Genomic DNA, 18,143 nt, shown 5'->3' on the forward strand with positions numbered 1-18,143 from the left:
ACATTAGTAGCTCTGCAGGGCATGTATAAGGCCGTTTCCAACCTCCAGGCATCACGTAGTCTAGAAGAAGCTCAATTTCTCAACTCATAATTGCTGCTCTTTTTTAATTCATAAATTGAGATAGTTTTGCAGCGAGAGTTCAAGTAAGGCTGTATCCGAATACAAACAATTTCAGAGCTCGGAAAATCTACCCCTAAATGTTAGCAGCTCGCATTTACTCTCCTATTAAATTCTGTTATATTGGGCATTTAAATCTGCTTCTTTAATGTTAGCTCGTGCTACATCAAGGCACGCTGGTGGAGCATCTCTTAGCTTCGGCAGAAGGACCTTTTTGGGCCCCTTCTTGGAAGTCATATATGGCTCTTTACTCGATATATTTATATTCCATATACCCCCCCTTTCTCTCTCCTGCCGTTCTACTCATCCACGACTTGTCTCCCTCTTTGGATACCTTACCTACCGAAATTATCTGTGAGGTAGGTAAAATTCTACGTTTCGATGACGCCCGAAATTTCCCCAGGAAGTTACACATTCAACATGTAGTGGACCGATGACGTATCTTATCTCTAGGTTGGGGAAAAAGCAAAGTCCATATTCTCAGAATCCAACGCGGATTTAAAGGTAGACTATGCTACACTTGACACATTTGGGAAGAAGCGCTTCTCGTATCCTGCGGAGCAAGGGAAGCCGGTTCCTATCAGGGCCGTTAATGTGCAGAGCGCAGGGCCCTATTCGCTGTGCTTCAGTGTCACAGATCCTATGAATCAGGTGGTTCTGAACACTTTGTGGCGAAGGCGGTGCTACGCGCCAGTCTGATGGTCAAACTGCTTACTGCAAAGATCTAGAGTTTGGCTCAGTCTTCCGGGATGTTCCAGGGAAGAGAGCTTCTAAGCCAGACATGCCGAGCAGCCAGTGTACCAACTTGAAAAGTGGTGCTCTATGGAATTTGTACAAATTCCAGCGTGGAAGCGGCCCCGGCCATATTGCATATACTGAGGCTGGTTGGGGGCCTCTCGTTCCAGCCCATAGTGTTGACATGGTTCTTGCTGCAAAGCCCACTGCCAAATTCACCGGAGAAGTTGACAAGATTGGTTGGGATAGCGGCGAAGTTTCAAGACTAGGTTCTATCTATCCTCAAGCCAACAAGGGCGTGGGCGCAACAGAGTACTTTTTGATGTTTTGGACTAGTTATCTTGCGCCTCGTCAAGAAGGAAGATCCCGCTTCGACATATGGTGGGCCGATGACATGGCTTTTCTGTGGGTTGGTGATAAAGCAATTTCGAGCTTTTCCGAAGCCAATACGGATTTGAAGGTTGACTACGCTTCTCGCGATCCCTTCGGGGGAAAAAGATTCGAATACCTTGTAACGGCGAAGGATATTGGCAAGCGGATTCCCATCCGAGTTGCGAATGTCCAGACTGCAGGATCGTATTCGGTGTTCATGATGGTCAGAGACCCTAGCGGTGGAGTCGTCATGAATGGTGGTAATAGGGGAAGCGGTAAATAGCCAGAGACCTCAAATGGCGAAATTGGTTATTGCATTTGACATTAATAGCAATGGCCCCTCCTGTACTTAGAGATGGTTTTACTAGATAGCTTACTCTTGCTAGCTCTAGCTTATAATAATAAAATTTCCTATCCCCTTTACTTATATTTAACTCGGCTGTCAGCATTACAGATAGCTGAATAAACTCTCAATAACTTTAAAATAACCTGATATTATTGTAAGAAATACACGAGTCTTCTTATTCTATGATTTGAATTGGTAGATGTGGTTCCTATGCCAACGAACGGCGCCTGTTGTCCTCCCGGCTACACAATCAGCATGCTGTCGCCGAACATATCGAATTCGTATCCACCACCTTCAAGAATCTCCGCGTAGCTGCGCATTACAAGATCTTTTCCAGCAAAGGCTGCGGTAAGCACAATATGGCTGGACCGCGGCTGGTGAAGATTTGTCAGCAACACGTTCACAAGCTTGAAGTTGAACCCGGGATATATATATAGATCTGTCCACCCCGATTCAGCCTGGATAGGAGCTTTAGGCTCTTGTTTAGCAGCCAATGTTTCAAGAGCTCTCATGACAGTCGTTCCAACGGCGATGACACGCCTCCCCTCAGAAATGGCCCGATTGATTTGTGCAGCTGCTTTGTCTCCAACTTCGAAGTACTCGGTCCTGACCTTGTGATCCTCAATCTCCTTCTCGCTGATATGACGAACCGCGAAGCTCTCAGTCGCCCCGACATGTAGCGTGATGTGAGCGGCCTCAACTCCCTTGGCGGCAGCCTCAGCCAACAGTTTGTTAGAGAAGTGAAGCCCGGCTGAGGGAATATTAAATGAGCCAGGTGTATTAGCGTATACAGAGCGATACGCTAGAGGGGAGGATCTCCATAGAGTCACGTTCGGATCATTTATATCGTCCACTCGCTGTCCGAATTGAACTAGCGTTGGCGTGACTAGCTCGAATGGTTCGAACTTCGCTCTCCAGAGCTGGTCGGGCAGCTGCTCAAGGAGGGTACAAGTGAGTTGGTCGTTATTTTTTGAAGTCAGAGTCAAACCCGGCGCAGCTAATGGCCATCCGAACATATCGACAACCGTCGTATTGTCAGGTTCGTGGCCAGACAAGCCCACGTGGGTAAACTCGTCGCCATACTGAAACCACAAGACGTTTGCGAGCACGTAGCTATCATTCAATACTAGGAGGTCGCCTCCGCGAAAGTACTGGCAGATGGTTGAAAACACTGTGTGCGTAATCATCTCAGTAGAGCGGTCGAGCACAACTATTTTGCCGCTGTCGCGACTTTTGCCGCGCAGCTCAATGGGATCGTCTGGTATGACTCTTGATTCAACATTGTAATCAAACTGTTCAGTTCTCATATTCGCTATTTTGAGGCTTTCTTGTAGCTGTACGGCTTGGTATAAAGGTTGGAAGTGAATGATTGCGAATTGAACCGTATAGTACCGACAAAAACTCGAGACATAGGACGAAACTTTATATTCCGAAGTGAGGGGACTTTTCGCAAGCACAATGCACAAGTACTAGATGACGTCGACGGCTGGTGGTGCCAGTGGTTGGATTGGTTGTTGATATTCACGATGTTGCATACAGATGGGGGGGGGGGGGGGTTCAGCTTCAGCGTCCGCGCTGATCCCACCAAGTTGTCAAGGCCCAACCGCTTCAAAGCTCGACACGGCCTAATACTTTGTAAGTAAACGGCGCTAGTATCATAATGGCATAGGAAACAATTCAATCACACATATCACCCCATGTAGTGACTGAGAAAGGGAACCAACCATGGTTGATACATGTACCTACAGCTATCCTGACGAATAGTGGGAAGATACAACAATAAGACTCTGGGTGCCATACAGAACATACCTAATCAATTGTCAGGACTTAGCCACTACATGAGTATTTGGCATCACCTCTATACAGTCCTAAGATATAGGAAGTCAACCATAGCTCTGTTTATGACCGGTACTACGCTCTCATAGTCTATTCCCGTTTTAGGCTTTAATGCATGTCGTCGTCATAGCTTTAATGCAATTTCTACGTGTGGCTGCCACTGTATAGGTCATAGGGATGGTTACGATCGATCGTGTGAAGTCGCATTCCGTAGATTCGGGCGGTCGGTGAGATATCTGTTGGAGATTTTGGGAACTACTCGATGCGGATAAGCCACCACTACGAGGTTCACAGGTAGTTATGAAAATTTGACTCATGATAAAAGCATGCAGGTCTCGCCCAAACCGTAACATTGGATGCACCGGGCCATCAAGGTATTTTGATAGGCCGTACCGCCGGTTTACGGCGTTAAAAGCAATTACGAGCAACGCGCCCTGAGGGAACAAGACGCATGCTACGAAGTGGGTGAGTTTAGACAGTGGGTGAAGTCGAACTACTGCTCTGTAGAGCGGCAGCGACAGGCAGTGAGCTTCACCGGTCAATGCATGCGGATGGGGACAACACCTACTCAAGTAGTCAAGTATTCCAGGGTATATCCTCACCTGCACCATGGCACAATCATTATTTCATGACGCCAATGCAAGCTCTTCCCGTTAAGTACTTGCTTGCATACAACCGACAGGGCCATGGTAAATACTCCACTCACCACAACTACTCATGGCTCGCCACCAAGTAAATCAAGTTCAAGGTTAGCAACCGGAGGGTTTTGCACGCCGCATAGAGGGCTTGCGCCTGAACTGTTATTGCACCCAAAAATGGAGATTGACGTGTCAATTGGGCGTGCCGATAGAAATGAAGGAAAGGACCCGGGATGACGAACTGCGAAGCCGGCATTGGTGCAACTTGGGCGAACCGGGTAGCAAAGTGTTTTTGACCATCTTGGAAGCTAGGCTTGTAAATCTTGATGGAGGGAGCAGCTTTCGGTCTGCTAGAACTGTTGACCGCTTTTGGCGTCTCTATGGTGTACCCACACCAGCTGGCCTTAGATTAGATAATTAAGGGTGGGATTAGAGGTCAACGGGTTCTTGATAAAAGTAACGTGTGGATTGATTGATGTAAGAGAGAGAGTCAAGGACCCGGCTAAATACAGTTGGGGCCTGGCATGCTGTATGGTGGCCTAAGGCTGCCATGCATTTTTCATCCCTTCCGCCGACTACGGAGTACAGTGAAGTGCAATAAGTTTGAAAACCCCCCCCTTGCTAGCGTTCCGATACTTACTTACTTTCAGGGCGGCAGTATTCAAAATACGCACCTCAGCTACCCTAAAGTAACCACATCAACAGGGGGGGGGGGTTTCAAACTTTTTGCACCTCACTGAATGTCAACTGGTCTATATCTCCACGTCGGCGCGGCTCGGCCCGCCGTTGACTAAGCACCAGTGCTCCAACACTAGTCTTGTCAATGCAATGACGTTGGGGCTGTGAAACAGGAAAATGCCTGCCCTGCAGCTGTTGAGCAACCATTCCTCGTTGCCTGCCCAACTGCCAATCCGACCATGTCCCACCATGAGATGCTAGAATGCAGCTCACTTCGGCCTTTCACTGTGCACTTGTTAGGTATAGGCATTCATCCACATTTACATAGAAGAAGCCTAGTCCACCGTGGAGATATCTTGTTGTTGCGAATTACTCTTGTGTATGCGCCCGAGGTGCTGACACTCGTGACTAAACACTTGTGGCCATGTGAACCTTGTAATCAGCTGAGCCCCGGCCGTTTGCATCATGATGGAACATACCTTTGCTACAAGAAACCTCCGTCGCGTACGGCTCCAACGTCCATCCTTGACTCGAATCCGCATCTTCCTTCGCACCCTCGCCGCCGACCTCATGTCGAAATCAACGCAGTGGAAAGCCATGACGGTCATGACCGTCGATGGCTTTGGCTATGCTCTAGCCAAGTCCTCGCAGACTTTCCTTATTGAACAAGCCCTGTGTCGAGCATTCTATACCAGCAATGACCCCTCCGTTGTCCGCCCAGATGGTAGTGTGCCCGAGGACATGTGCAAAACAGAGGACCTGCAATCACAGGTCGCCTTCTTGTCCAGCATGCTAAATTTCACGCTCTTGATAGCAAGTACGAGATTCAATTTCCCACCTTTTCTTTTCCTCCGGAAATGTCTAATCCCGCGAGCTAACTATAATGTCCCTAAGGCTTTCTGGCTACTCCCGTGTTTGCCCGCTTGGCGTTGGCCGTCGGAAAGAGGACTGTCCTTCTCATCAATGCCGCGAGTTACATGTTGCGCATGATATTATTTACGGCCGTGGGTGAGTGAATTCACACCTTTGCCTTCCAGCTCGAGTGCCAGTGTGTGCGGAGTATGTCCCGGCGAACTGACAAGTCGCACATCCAAGTTTACTTCCACACCTTCTTTGACGTCCGCTGCGTGCTGCTGCTGTGGATTTTGGAGCTGGTGGGAGGCGGGATGCCAGTGCGAGAGGTCTTGCTGTGGATGTACATGGCAGAGAGCGTCCCGGAAGACGGACTGTAAGTTATGCACAGATTCATTCTGCTTCTCCACGTATGCCGGCTAGTCCCGGATACCTAGGTGTGAACTGATAGTTTTTGTGACACTAGAACCGGTGCGTTTAATATCTTGAGCGCCATTCTGATCGGGATGATGTCTGTCGGGACCTTTATTGGCGCCCTGCTTCTCAGGGAGCATGTTTGGCTGCTGTGCTCCATAGTCATCTGCATTTGTGCCCTGGTCATTCTTTTAATCTGCCTGCTTCCAAGTCATTATAAATCCCTCTATGCTGAGGAAGACAACATCTCAGATGAGGAGGATGCTCCCCGTTCATCCATCTCACAGGCGTCATCACCAGCCACTTCGCTTCTTCATGGACAGGAAGGTACCCGCATCGCCTCGCATGGTCGTCTAGCCTTATGGCAGACCGTACTTCGTGCTGCCACAGTTGATTTGTTCCTGTCTGCACAGTTCGTCGCACAAGCGCTCCGAAATCCACTCACCCTAAGAGTCATGAGCATATTTTTCACTTACACATTAGCTGGGACTGTTTCGGGCATATCCCAGCAATGGGCCTCGGGCACTTTCCATGCGACCTTGGCCAACGTTGACAAAATTACCTCCATGGAACAGATCATCTCTGCCGTTGTTCTGTTCGCTCTGCCTACATTTTCGAAACGATTGCTGCGACCACGCTTGCGCGGCAAACAGGACACGGATCTTTGGGTCATCACAGCCAGTTTGGTATTTTGTGTGTTTGGCTCCCTGATCATGGCCATGGCACCGTCTATTGTTATTTACGCTCTGGGGGTTGCCGTCTCTGCCCTCAGCGTTGGTCTGGCCGACTCATTGCGATCGTTCGCGACCACTGCTTTATCCGACACCGAGACTCTGGAAAGCCTCTACATGAGCATTCGGACCATGCAGTCGTTGGCAGCTATTGTCGGCACCCTGCTGTGGGGAGGCGTTTTCCTTCTTATCCTGAATAGTGACGGAGGTTTGCCGCCGGGTCTTCTCTTCTTCGCCACTTGTCTCGTCTTACTTGTCTCTCTCTATTCAACGATTCCGTTGAGAGGGTATAGATAGAAAGGATAATATGGTATTGCACCTACGAGTGAGGGATGGATTGTTGAAGGAGTCTTTATTACAAGGATAGAGCGCGAGTTAGAATTATATTGGCTTATTCATATTAAGGCACATGGCTGGCGCGCCACCGGTGTCTTGAGTCGACCTGAATACCTGGGACGCGTGTACCGAACCATGTTACAGGCATGATACGTGACACTACATATGACCATGATACGTGACACTACACATGACAGTTGATTATTGTACGACATCATTTAAGCTTTTCCCAAGAAGGAGCGGTTGCAGTTGTTAACCCACTGGATCAGATTGGCGATCTTGGCCAAAAGGGAAGCAATCTGAATTGAACCACGTGTAAGACCCGAAGGAGCTGCCGAGTGGTCATTAGGTCAATACCAATGAGCATCAGGTATTCGCGCCATGCCACCGTAATCGATAAATGTACTAGTGTGAACATAGTGTGCCGGCTGAGTTAGCCATGTGGACAGAAGCAATATGAGACTGTGAGACTGTCTGTCACCAGCCAACTACGAATCAACGAGAGACTGCCTTATCTAGGAAAAATATGTGGCCTCTCGAGAAGTGCGTCTTCCGGCTTCTAGAGACCCGAATGCATGTAAGAGTCAGACCTTGGACCATGCGCCATACGAAAATTGCGATGCCATGACCACAACACCATTTGGTTGGCGGGATGTGTAGTTGTCTTCCTAGAGCTTACCGAGTGCAATAATAAAAAATCCGAGGCTATTTGATTTGGGCCGAAGCGAGCTCAGTCGTATGAACTGGTGGTATGGTAACCTGTACCCCACCTAGCCCGTGCAGTGCTATGCCGTCCCGCTTTGAAGCAATTGCTCCTTTACTATTGTGTATGTAGCAATTGCGTAATGCCGTACTAGTCTTGCCAAGTTGTCAAGGTACGGAGTATACCCCGCACTAACGGATGGTGACAGGCAGGGGTTAACGTCACCGAGGCTGCAAAAATACAACAGCCACACATACACAACATCAACGAAAGATTTCGTTCCGAGAGATGTGATGACACTGCATGTACTTTTGTCCTGCAGCTTAAGCAGTATTACTGCATGTTTCGCAACATGCATTGGAAGAAAACTTGAGACCTATGTAAGCAGTATACCTTTGTAATTTAGTGTAACATGTGGTGGCTAGCGCCAAACTGCTGTGGTCGGAGTTTCATATGGCCCTGAGCTCCATGTTGGTTCTACTTATTCTCCTCAAATGTATAACTTGTTTATTATATTCATGTTACGTGATGAACTTTAGCGACAAAAATTCACTGCCGTATTTACAAGCCATCTGTCCCCTTGCGCTTTATGCGGACTAGGAGTGATAGAAGAAAAATGGGCGATTTCCTCTCTAATTCCCGTCGAACCGTCCGTACATTGGACTTTGCCGACTTCCTCCATGGTGATTCAAACAAACAGAGTAGGTTTTGCCAAGACCTCATTGAATGCCTCAGCACTGTGGGATTCGTGAAGCTCTTGAATCACGGACTTGGTGATGAGGAGCTCTGTGAAGTATTTCAATGGGTAAATGAGATTCAATCACAGATCGAGACATGGGACGATGCTAACTGGCCCGTTTTATGTGCGGTCTAGAATATGAGGTTTTTCTCACTCCCCCTCGCCGCGAAGACGAAAGCAGCACACCCTTGTGGACCAAAGCCACATCGCGGATACAGCTACATCGGGCAGGAGAAGTTGTCCAAGGTTAAGGACTACGAAAAAGGCAATCGAGATGCTGTCGAGGTTTATGACGTAAAGGTATCCATTCTAGCGCCTACTTCGTCCTCCTTCTCCTTACGAGCAACTATTGGACTGACGTGGTTTCTGCAGGAATCGTTTGACCAAGGCCCCGTACGCGATGAACTGTATCCGAATAGATGGCCAGACGAAGATGATATTCCAAATTTCCGAGCGTTCATGGAACGTTTATACGAACGCTGCCACCAAATTCATCAACAGATTCTTCAGGCCCTGGCACTTGGCCTTGGCCTTGGCCTTGCATTCTTTCGGGACATGTGCGACCACAACACGTCAGAACTACGCTTGAACCACTACCCCGGGTGCGAGGCTGCCATTCTGCACAAAGGTGCAAAGAGAATATCTGAGCATACAGACTTTGGTACAGTTACACTGCTCTTCCAGGACTCCGTTGGCGGCCTAGAGATAGAAGATCAAGATGTTCCGGGAGACTATTTCCCTATACCCTTTGAGAATAAGGCAGAGATGATTGTCAACATTGGTGATTGCCTTCAGCGTTGGTCCAACGACAAGTTTCGCGCGACGAGCCACCGTGTAGTCCTCCCTCCAGGGTCGAGTGATGCCTGGGTTCGGGACAGATACTCAGTGGCGTATTTTGGGAAGCCTAATCGGTCACAGGTTGTAGGCACTCTGCCTGAGCTTCTTCCAGATGGCGCAAAATCCAAATACAGCAACATCACCACTTGGGAGTATATTGACGAGAAACTAAGTTTAACGTATTAGGATATAACCTACTGAATAAAAAAGTAACGCTTACATATAAGAGTGTTAAGAGCGGGGGGACTGACTCAGGCAGAAATGAGTAATCAGATTCATTCACTTGCTAAATAACCGTAGCCGTGACAGCTCCAATGATTCATCCAGCATATATATCTCATGTATAAGCATCCGTATATATTTCCATGATTACAAAAGTGGATTTGCCTAAGTCGCAGCTGGAATCCCCCGCTCCAGTGCTTGGTTAATCCGACGCAAAGCTTCCTCCAGATATGCTCGAGGATGCGCAAACACAATGCGAAACATGCCCGGTGACTCGCTGTCAAAATTACCTCCCCAGGCCAAGTACACTTTATGCGCCCATAAAGCCTGCTTTAGTTCCTCTATGATGTCTTGCTTTGACGCCTTGTCCGGATGCCTATTGCGATACGCCTGGCCTAGATCAACCCACAGGAAAAAGGCAGCGTGGACGCCTGGCGTGGAGGGGATGGCATGCCGTCGCAAGAAATCAGTTGCGAAGGCGTACGTGGACGCTAGACGGTGCCGATTTTCAATGAGGTAGGCATCGACAAACCTATCGTCCTCCATCATTTGCGTCACGACGTGATCTGTAATGGACGACACGTACGAGTAGATGGCGACGGAATTCATCGCCGTGTGGAACTCCCGGTTGGAAAGGGATATGATGCATCCTAGACGCCATCCGTTAGCGCCAAAGTCTTTGGAGATTCCCCAAAGCACATGCACCAGGGCCGGATCAATGAACTTTTCGAGGTTGAGGGCGATGACTGAGGTGAAAGGGGGGTCGCTCCAGACGGACAGAGCGTAGATTTCGTCGCAGACAAGATGAATTTGGTACTTATTGCACAACTTCAGGAATGCCTCGAGGACCTCAGGCGAATAGCACTGGCCCAATGGGTTGTGTGGTGAGCATAGGAGCAATCCCTTGACGGTCGTGCCTTGTTGCCTCGCGGCGAGAATGGTCTCCTCGTAGTATGCGATGGCCTCCAAGCTCAATGGATCGACATCACCAAAGGTGACGGGCAGTGTGAGCACCTGTGGCCGGAGCGCCAGATTGACTGCCCCATAATATGGCCGGCCAAGAATGAAGGCATTTCCAGGGTTGGCAAACGCCCACGAGGTGTGCTCGAGGGCATTAGATACGCCGTTGGTGACAATGATTTGGGACGCATCCAAGGGATGATACGGATTAAACTGCCGGTTAAGAAAGCGTGCCAACGCGCTTCGCAATCGAGGACTGCCCATCGGACCATCCTGGTAGGTCAACCCGGAGCCACGCATGTTAATGTGCTGACAGAGATAGTCCTCCAGCTCGGCTTGCATCAAGTGATTCTCGGCTACGCCCACATTCACGTATCCATTTGGGTTGTTGTACGCATCCCATGGATCTTTCATCACTTCCCACATGACATTGAACGCGGACGGGGGGATTTGTTCTCGGGCCCGATGAGAGAGCATGGCGGAAGAAATCTACTACTAATTATTTACTTATTCCTTACCTAGCCAAGAGGAATAATTGAGACCCACTATGTGTGTATTGGATATGACAGATGGATAACCCTTTGTAAAGAGATTCTGATTTTCCGTTCTTCTCCGAGAACAACAGAATAGTATTAGCACAAGATTCGCTTCTTATAGTCATTGTTAGCTACTTTGTACGTAGTAGTCCGAAGACTGTATCCCGGTCTCTTACTCTTCCAAGGATGGGTAGATCTGTGTATTGTGGCTGCCCTGATTCTACTTGGCACAGCAGAGTGCATGCGTCTAGACTAGGATGTGACTGGAGCGGGAGGATGGGGCATCGAGCCGTCCCGCGTACTATCCCCTGGACAGCCATCGCTTGCCTTAGCGCTAGTAAGGGGTTCTAACCACTAGTAATACTAGAATTTAAGCTTACATAACATCGGAAAGTACACGCCGGCTAGCTAGAGGCATACCATTTAAGTAGAGGATATTTTCAAAACTCTGTAATACGACAACGGAATACTCTAAAACTCTCGAAAAAATTCGATATAATAATTGACTTATAAATAATAATAGAAGAATTATATATAACTATTTACTTTGCGTTATTGCCTTAGCGCGAGTTATCAAAATACGTCAACGACTTAGTTTTGATTGATTCGGTTTAGCGTTGAGGCAAGCAGTGTCTGTCCAGGGGATGGAGTAGTTATGAGATACCAGGTATAGTTCACCAGGCTTGACATCTCCTCATTTTGACCGGTGACGTCGCAGCGCGTCGATGGGATCGCCGTCATCACAAATGCCCAGCATCTTATCCGTAACATAACCCGCCAGCCTCTGCGCATCGACTGACCATTTCTGCACCTCTTCCTCCGTCCACCATGCAAACTCATTCGCCTACACCCTAGTCAGCGGCAGACTTATATATATGAGGAAGCGTTAGTTGAGTCAAAAAACCTACCTCCGGCCGAACCCATGAGCGGCAGAAGAAAACAGCATGCAGCAGTCTCGGAATCTGAGTGGAATTAGCCCCTCCTCCATGGAGCGCGGAACCCAGAAAGAGGAAAGCCTCCCCCGGCTGCATCTCCACAGGTCGGATTTCGTCATTGGTAGCTTCCCGCGAGTCGCCCCAGAGGTGGGACCCGGCGACAAACTAGAGAATCAGAATGAGTGATGTTTTCTTTTTCACCAGCCAAGAATACCAGTGTGAAAAGACTTACCAACGTGGCTCCATTCGCACGAGTTGTCTGAACCCCTGGCACCAATAATGCAATCCCCAGATCCGATCCCAAGCAGTACCCCGACTCCTCCTGGCTGCGGTGTACCTTTTGCCATATGCTGTCGTCACGGTGCAGGGCCTGTCCGGCAGCCCCTGGAAGGGTGAGGATGCTGTTTGCTTGAGATAGAATGGCGTTAGTGCTGCGTGCTGGCGTACTGTTGTTATCCACCTCAGGAGCGTTCACTGTCTGGAGAAAGTGATTGACAATCGATTGGAGATTGTGGTCTAAAGTCCATTGTTCTCGTGCTGTCTCACTGAGGCCGTACAGAAGACCGCAGTAAATCCGCCCATTGTAAAGGGCTTTGAATGCCTGTTAAGGATGGGGACGTTTGTTAGTCTTCCTGGCGAAAAAAACCTGGCGAGGAAGAAGGGAGACATGACTTTGGTACCTCATCACTCTTTCTTTTCGTCAGAATTTCGTTGACATCCTGGTTTACTTGTTCGACTTGGCTTGCTGAAGTGAAGCCGGTGAGAATGACTCCTCCGTCCCCCTTGATCACACGGATAGCTTCTTCTGGAAGATCGAGAGGAACGCGACGCGCCATGGCGAGGGAGGCGAGTTCAAGCTACTAGACGGGAGAAGTGAGCGTAGAAGTGAAAGGATTGCAGTGTTCAACTAAGAAACTTTCTTAGTACTGTTTTGATTTGTGAGGACCTAAATATATAGTTGAGCTTGTGACACCTATGTACCCTATGATGACATGATGTAGAGTTACATTGAATCCCTATGTATGCCCCCCTCTTGCTAGCACCTATAATTCGTTTCAGTATTGTATTAAAAAGCAAATAATCATAAATTGACATAGAATAATTATTAAAAAGCAGATAACTAATTATAAATTAGAATAGAATAACATCATAAGAGACTCTGATATTACTACACCGAGTGTAAAGTAGTAATAAGTACAATCCCGCCTTGTTTGTTTTACCCCCACATGCACCTGACACTCACAACGGCGCTTGGCTATATATGGCCTTATGTGTATAAGAGAAATTACCATGCTGCACATTTTGTGTGACTGAGAGCGCAAGCTGCATATCCTGCATCATGCAGAACCAGACTACATGTGCTTGCCTCGGAAGAGATATATTCACACACCGGGAGGAACCCTAGCCAGGAACTGAGGGGAAGAGAACGTAGTATTCTACAAGTCTCATTGTTGCTAGTTAGGGACTTTTGCTATTCTATCTCCTCTTGCTCCCTATACCAATGCGGCCACACAAGTGGGCAGGATCAATTACCTGTTATACTGCTAAGCTATATCTCTAAACACACTTGATAGAGATGGAGATAGACGCACACATACGTACACATGCTACGCAAAGCATACAGACAGGGAGAGAATCAACCAAACAGTTCATCACCGAGCACATCGAGATGGGTTCAAGCCGGCAACAGGCTATCCATGGAGACACGGCCGTTGAGCATGTTGCCAAAGCTGATATCAGTGACATCGAGCAACTCCAACAGTGGAATGGCAAAAGTATCGTCAGGAATGATACTCTGCGCGTGCATGATTTAATACAAACGCATTTCGACGGTCAACCGTCCGCCCCCAGCGTCTGCTCTTGGGATGGCAGTTTGACCTACGATGAACTGGATCAGCTGTCCTCGGGTCTTGCTGACGAGTTGGTGGCCCGAGGAGTTGGCTGTGAGATGTTTGTTCCCCTGTACTTTCAAAAATCGAAATGGACCGCCGTGGCCATTCTTGCTGTCATCAGAGCCGGAGCGGCCTTTGTGCTGCTAGATGACTCGAACCCCTTGCCGCGTCTGCGCGAGATCTGTGAGGAGTCGCGTGCGACGATTGTGCTGGCTGCTAGCGAGCTTCGGGACAAGGCGCAGCAACTGGTAGACCAAACCCTCCTCATCCTGGTTGGGGACACGAAGTCGCAGCAATGGTTTCGGGGTATCAATGAGTCCTGGAGAGCATCACCCGTAACTGGGGGCAGTGCCTTATATGCGGTGTTTACTTCTGGGTCGACGGGCAAACCCAAAGGCGCTGTGAACGAACATGCCTCGCTCTGCGCCGCGGCTGAGGCATCGGGGCGAGCCCTGGCCATGAGCTCCCAGACAAGGGCCTTTCAGTTTGCTTCCTATGCATTCGACCCGACAATTATGGACTTCCTGCGGACGTGGATCTTCGGCGGATGCGTATGCATTCCGTCGCCAGCCCAGGCGAAAAACGACATTGCCGCCTCCATCGCCCAGCTCGGGGCCAACCTCGCCAGCCTGACGCCGTCGGTGGCCCGGCTGCTCGATGCCAACACGCTGCCGGCCCTGCGAGCGCTGGAATTCGCTGGTGAGCCCATGCTCCCAAGCGATGTAGAGAAATGGGCCGGCCGGTTGTTGCTGGTCAATGCCTACGGCACCGCCGAGTGCTCCGTGTACTCCATCATTTGCTCTCCGGTCCGCCGGGATGGACACCCGCACAACATCGGCTTCGCGGCCGGATGTGTGGCGTGGATTGTGGACCCGGCCGACCACCGCATCTTGCTCCCCATCGGAGCAGCCGGAGAGCTGGTGCTGGAGGGTGCGGGCATCGGACGAGGCTATCTTAGCAACAAGGAGCTGACGGCGGCCTCCTTTGTGCTTGGCCCACCGTGGCTTCACCAGTTCCGAGGCGAGGAATTTCGTCATGTTCGCCTGTACAAGACGGGCGATCTGGCGCAGTATCAGCCCGATGGATCTCTTCGGTGTCTAGGCCGGAAGGACACTCAGGCCAAGGTTCGCGGGCAACGCGTTGAGCTGGGCGAAGTCGAATGGCATCTTGGAGACCTGCTCCATCACCGCCATCAGGTGGTTGTAGACGTGGTCCAGGTGCATCGCGGTGTTGGCACACAAGCCGTCCTCGTAGCATTCGTGGGACTCCAGGATGCTGTGGTTGACCAAGAAACTCAAGCCACTGAGTTGTTCGCCACACCTACAGACGTCTTCCGCCTTCAAATGGAGAAGGTAGAGATGGAGCTGAAAGGGCGAGTGCCGGCATACATGATTCCCGCGGCCTTTGTCGCGCTGAACTATATTCCCCTGTCCATATCAGGCAAGACAGATCGTCGCCGGCTTCGAGAAGAGACCGCCACACGGCCATGGGCCGGTATTGAGGTGTACATGTTGCACCGGGGGAGCAGACATTATTCTCCGAAAACAGACGTCGGAAGAATACTCCAGGGCTCATTTGCCCATATTCTAGGACTTCAAGCTGAGGAGCTCGGTCTCCATGATTCCTTTTTCCGCAGAGGAGGTGATTCCATCTCGGCCATGCAGCTCAGTGCCTATTGTCGCCGTCAGGGTCTGTCTATCGCGACCCAGGAGATTTTCCAGTACCCTACAATTGCTGAATTGAACGCTAGAATCCTCATGCAAGTAGATTGCCAAGGCCCGTCCATGGCCCTTCTCCCCTTTTCCCTCTCCCCAGTACAGCACATGCTGCTCCAGCAGAAAAACTCACCCGGCCGAGAGTTTCAGAGTTCCCAAGTTCCCAGTCGAAGCGTCTTCCTGCGTTTAGCTAGGCCCATCACTCTAACTGAGTTGGAATCCGGGATACAGGCTGTCGTCCATCGCCAACCCAGCCTGTCCATGAGGTTTACCCCCGGAGAAGACGGCCAATTGACGCAGACAGTGACATCTTTCATCCGGGGCTCGTATCAATGCTCCCACATTCAAGCCTCAGCTGCTGCTATAGAAATACTGGATCCTCGCCCGGAGCGTATCAACCTGCAAACCGGACCACTTCTTTTGGCTGATTTGATCACCACGGACAGCGATGATAACCAGCATCTACTCTTAGCGGCCCCGGATATCATTGTTGACGCCCCCTCATGGCAGATCATTCTCAACGAGCTTAACAGCTCTTTGACCGGGGGTGACTTTTCTTCCTCTGTCACAAGAGGATCGTTCCAGTCGTGGTGTGAGACCATTAAACCGAGTATAAACCGACAACCGAACGAACCATCCCATGGACAACCAGCTGAATTGTCTCTGTCCAAATTTTGGGGCTTAGTCGATTCCAGCAATACTAAAAGTAGCGGGACTATCTCAACTGAGTTTATTTTGGATTCCTCTAGAACCGCCTTGTTACTACAGAGAGGCGAACATGCCCTTCGTGCCGAGCTGGCGGAGATACTCTTGGGTGTCTTTTTGCATTCTTTCAGGGTTGCTTTTCCGGGGCGAGACGGTTTGCAAACATTCATCGAGCAGGATGCACGGACAACCGATGTTTCCCAAGTAGTCGGCCAGTTTACCACCTACACGCCTATCATGTTGCAAGCGGATCAGGATGACGATGCGGTGAATATGGTGTGCCGAGCGAAGCATGCTTATCGGAAAGCGTGTAAGGAACATTCAATCCATTCCGTAGACACATTCCCGATGGAGGCCATTTTTCATTGGAAGCAAGAGAAGGACCGGCAAGCCATCAGTTCGGTATCCGAGGTAGAGGAACAGCTTCTGCAAGAGGTATCATCATCACCTCTAGATGGTAGTGAATCGCATCGAGCTCGGAAGCCAGCCCTCTTTGAGATTTATATACTGCAATCCAGCGGCTCTCTCGTTGTCTCCCTGGTCTATTCGGAGCAAATGCTGCACCAAGACGCCATTAGCCGATGGTTCCAGCTTTCTCACGACATATTGGATGAGCTGCTTCAGCGACTAGAAAATGTCCCATTTCAGCCTACACTCGATGACTTCCCGCAGCTGTCCATCACCTCGGCGGAGCTAGAGACCCTGACCCAGGACATCTTAGCCCAGCAAGATATTCTCAGTTCGTCCGACATCGCAGACATCTACCCGGTCTCTTTCATCCAGCAAGGAATGTTATTGAGTCAGGCTAGAGACCCTCAGGCCTATTGGTCCCGTACCTCCTGGGAGGCACGCTCCCGTGATGGGTCTTTAGTTGGGCTACACAAACTTCAAGAGGCATGGCAGCACGTAGCCATGAGCCACTCTCTACTCCGGACCCTATTTGTGCAGAGTCAAGACGGTTCCTACTACCAAGTTCTGCTGACGAGTCCGCCCATTCCGGTCTTAATCCTGCCCTTGGATGCTCCGGAGCAAATCCAAGCCACTATGGATCAAGCCCCTGGTGTCTTCGAAGGGGGCACATTACTTCCTTGGAGCCTTACCCTTAGACCTCTTAGTGACGGTAGTGTGACGTGCGAGATTCAGATAAGCCATGCTCTTATGGATGGTGAGTCAATGCAATTGTTGATCCGAGACGTTCAACGTTCGTATGATGCGGAACAGTCGCATAGACCCCCTCCTTTATATAGCCAATATGTCGGTTATCTGAACCAGATCTCTCGGGATCCTGTGCTGAAATATTGGAAAGACTACCTCGACGGAACTGAGCCGTGTTACTTTCCTTCGTTTCCCGGTCTGCAGTCCATCACGGTGGTTGATAAACTCGTGGATCTTGATATTGTCATCGAGAATATCAGCCAACTATTTTCTTTCTGCAAGGAAGAGGGTATCACACTCTTCAATGTGGTTCAGCTGGCATGGGCCATCGTGCTTCAATGCTACACGGGCAATGAGACAGTTGTCTTTGGGTATTTAACATCTGGACGAGACGTTCCGGTTGATGGGGTAGAGGATATGGTGGGCCCTGTCATCAATATGTTGATCGCCAGAATTGATCTCCAGGGTGACCGGAGCGTGCGGCAGCATTTGCAAGAGTGCCGGGACCGGTACATCCAAAGTCTTCCCAACCAGCACTGTTCTTTGGCCGAGATATATCGTGCCCTGGGGAATTCGGGTACACCCATGTTTAACACCATCATCACTTACCAAAAGCTGCTTCCCGTTAGTGCGAGTGCAACCATAGAGCTTAACGAGATCCTTGATCAACAACCTACCGAGGTAAGCCG

At 49.7% G+C, this 18,143-nt stretch overlaps 7 protein-coding genes across 7 annotated transcripts in view; 4 read left to right on the plus strand and 3 right to left on the minus strand.

Moving 5' to 3' along the window:
• Positions 1-898: 898 nt before the first annotated feature.
• Positions 899-1,507, plus strand: BP5553_05647 (uncharacterized protein; the record flags this gene model as incomplete). Its single annotated transcript, XM_032014270.1, has 1 exon — positions 899-1,507. One exon carries the CDS (start codon positions 899-901, stop codon positions 1,505-1,507), a length of 609 nt encoding a protein of 202 aa, XP_031868951.1.
• Positions 1,508-1,812: 305 nt separating this feature from the next.
• Positions 1,813-2,877, minus strand: BP5553_05648 (Queuosine biosynthesis protein; the record flags this gene model as incomplete). The annotated part of the gene is made up of 1 exon (XM_032014271.1): positions 1,813-2,877. One exon carries the CDS (start codon positions 2,875-2,877, stop codon positions 1,813-1,815), a length of 1,065 nt encoding a protein of 354 aa, XP_031868952.1.
• A 2,310-nt stretch (positions 2,878-5,187) lies between these two features.
• On the plus strand, positions 5,188-7,016 carry BP5553_05649 (Major facilitator superfamily, general substrate transporter; the record flags this gene model as incomplete). The annotated part of the gene is made up of 4 exons (XM_032014272.1): positions 5,188-5,539; positions 5,617-5,730; positions 5,818-5,950; positions 6,041-7,016. 4 exons carry the CDS (start codon positions 5,188-5,190, stop codon positions 7,014-7,016), a joined length of 1,575 nt encoding a protein of 524 aa, XP_031868953.1.
• Positions 7,017-8,635: 1,619 nt separating this feature from the next.
• On the plus strand, positions 8,636-9,520 carry BP5553_05650 (uncharacterized protein; the record flags this gene model as incomplete). Its single annotated transcript, XM_032014273.1, has 1 exon — positions 8,636-9,520. The coding sequence occupies one exon, from the start codon at positions 8,636-8,638 to the stop codon at positions 9,518-9,520; it is 885 nt and encodes a 294-aa protein (XP_031868954.1).
• Positions 9,521-9,721: 201 nt separating this feature from the next.
• Positions 9,722-10,993, minus strand: BP5553_05651 (putative Aspartate aminotransferase; the record flags this gene model as incomplete). The annotated part of the gene is made up of 1 exon (XM_032014274.1): positions 9,722-10,993. One exon carries the CDS (start codon positions 10,991-10,993, stop codon positions 9,722-9,724), a length of 1,272 nt encoding a protein of 423 aa, XP_031868955.1.
• A 753-nt stretch (positions 10,994-11,746) lies between these two features.
• Positions 11,747-12,823, minus strand: BP5553_05652 (Phytanoyl-CoA dioxygenase family protein; the record flags this gene model as incomplete). Its single annotated transcript, XM_032014275.1, has 4 exons — positions 11,747-11,896; positions 11,961-12,152; positions 12,220-12,588; positions 12,668-12,823. The coding sequence occupies 4 exons, from the start codon at positions 12,821-12,823 to the stop codon at positions 11,747-11,749; spliced, it is 867 nt and encodes a 288-aa protein (XP_031868956.1).
• Positions 12,824-13,656: 833 nt separating this feature from the next.
• BP5553_05653 (Amino acid adenylation) overlaps positions 13,657-18,143 on the plus strand; it is a gene marked incomplete at both ends in the record, with an annotated part of 28,536 nt that continues 24,049 nt past the window's right edge. Inside the window, one exon of the mRNA XM_032014276.1 lies at positions 13,657-18,135. Within this exon, the coding sequence (XP_031868957.1) occupies positions 13,657-18,135 (4,479 nt within the window). The remainder of the gene's footprint in view (positions 18,136-18,143) is intronic.

The sequence above is a fragment of the Venustampulla echinocandica genome, assembly GCF_003357145.1.
Source record: "Venustampulla echinocandica strain BP 5553 chromosome Unknown scaffold_3, whole genome shotgun sequence".
Classification (NCBI taxonomy): domain Eukaryota; kingdom Fungi; phylum Ascomycota; class Leotiomycetes; order Helotiales; family Pleuroascaceae; genus Venustampulla; species Venustampulla echinocandica.